The sequence below is a fragment of the Phaethon lepturus genome, unplaced genomic scaffold, assembly GCF_000687285.1.
Source record: "Phaethon lepturus isolate BGI_N335 unplaced genomic scaffold, ASM68728v1 scaffold26058, whole genome shotgun sequence".
Classification (NCBI taxonomy): Eukaryota; Metazoa; Chordata; class Aves; order Phaethontiformes; family Phaethontidae; genus Phaethon; species Phaethon lepturus.
The window spans coordinates 695-1,218 of NW_010560138.1; the positions used below are offsets into that span (position 1 = coordinate 695).

Genomic DNA, 524 nt, shown 5'->3' on the forward strand with positions numbered 1-524 from the left:
TACTGTGACGCCAACCAGAGTGGTGCCAGCGTGGTCTGGTACAAGGAGTCCCAGCCGCTCATCCCAGGGGGCCGTATCCACCTCCAGCAGAGCCTGCTGGAGATCTCAGAGGTCGCCTACGAGGACTCAGGGCTCTATGTGTGCCGGGCATGGGGGACCGGGGAGATCCTGCGCAACTTCACCATCTCCGTTGTGGGTAGGAGCCCCAGCAAGTGCCCAGCTGCCCCCCGGGGCAGCCGCTGCCTGCTGGCCCTGCAGGCAGGGGCGTCGTGCTCAACCCCAGTCCTGCAGGCAAGGATGTCCCTCTCAACCCATCTTCCCTTGCAGACTCACTGGCATCGGGTGATGACGATGAAGACAGTGATGGGGACGGTCCCCACGGAGACCGAAATGAGGAGCCGGTCTACGTGCACAGAGGTCAGTGCCGCCCCGGGCAGGAGAGGGCAGCTGGGGCAGGCCCAGGGGCGCGGGGCCCTGCCTTCCCCCAGACGAGGCCATTCGGGGCAGGCACTGCTGCCTCCTGC

At 66.4% G+C, this 524-nt stretch overlaps 1 protein-coding gene across 1 annotated transcript in view; it reads left to right on the forward strand.

Moving 5' to 3' along the window:
• FGFR4 (fibroblast growth factor receptor 4) overlaps window positions 1-524 on the forward strand; it is a gene marked incomplete at its 3' end in the record, with an annotated part of 4,873 nt that overhangs the window by 153 nt on the left and 4,196 nt on the right. Inside the window, exons 2-3 of the mRNA XM_010293590.1 lie at window positions 3-196; window positions 328-417. Coding sequence (XP_010291892.1) covers window positions 3-196; window positions 328-417 — 284 coding nt within the window. The remainder of the gene's footprint in view (window positions 1-2; window positions 197-327; window positions 418-524) is intronic.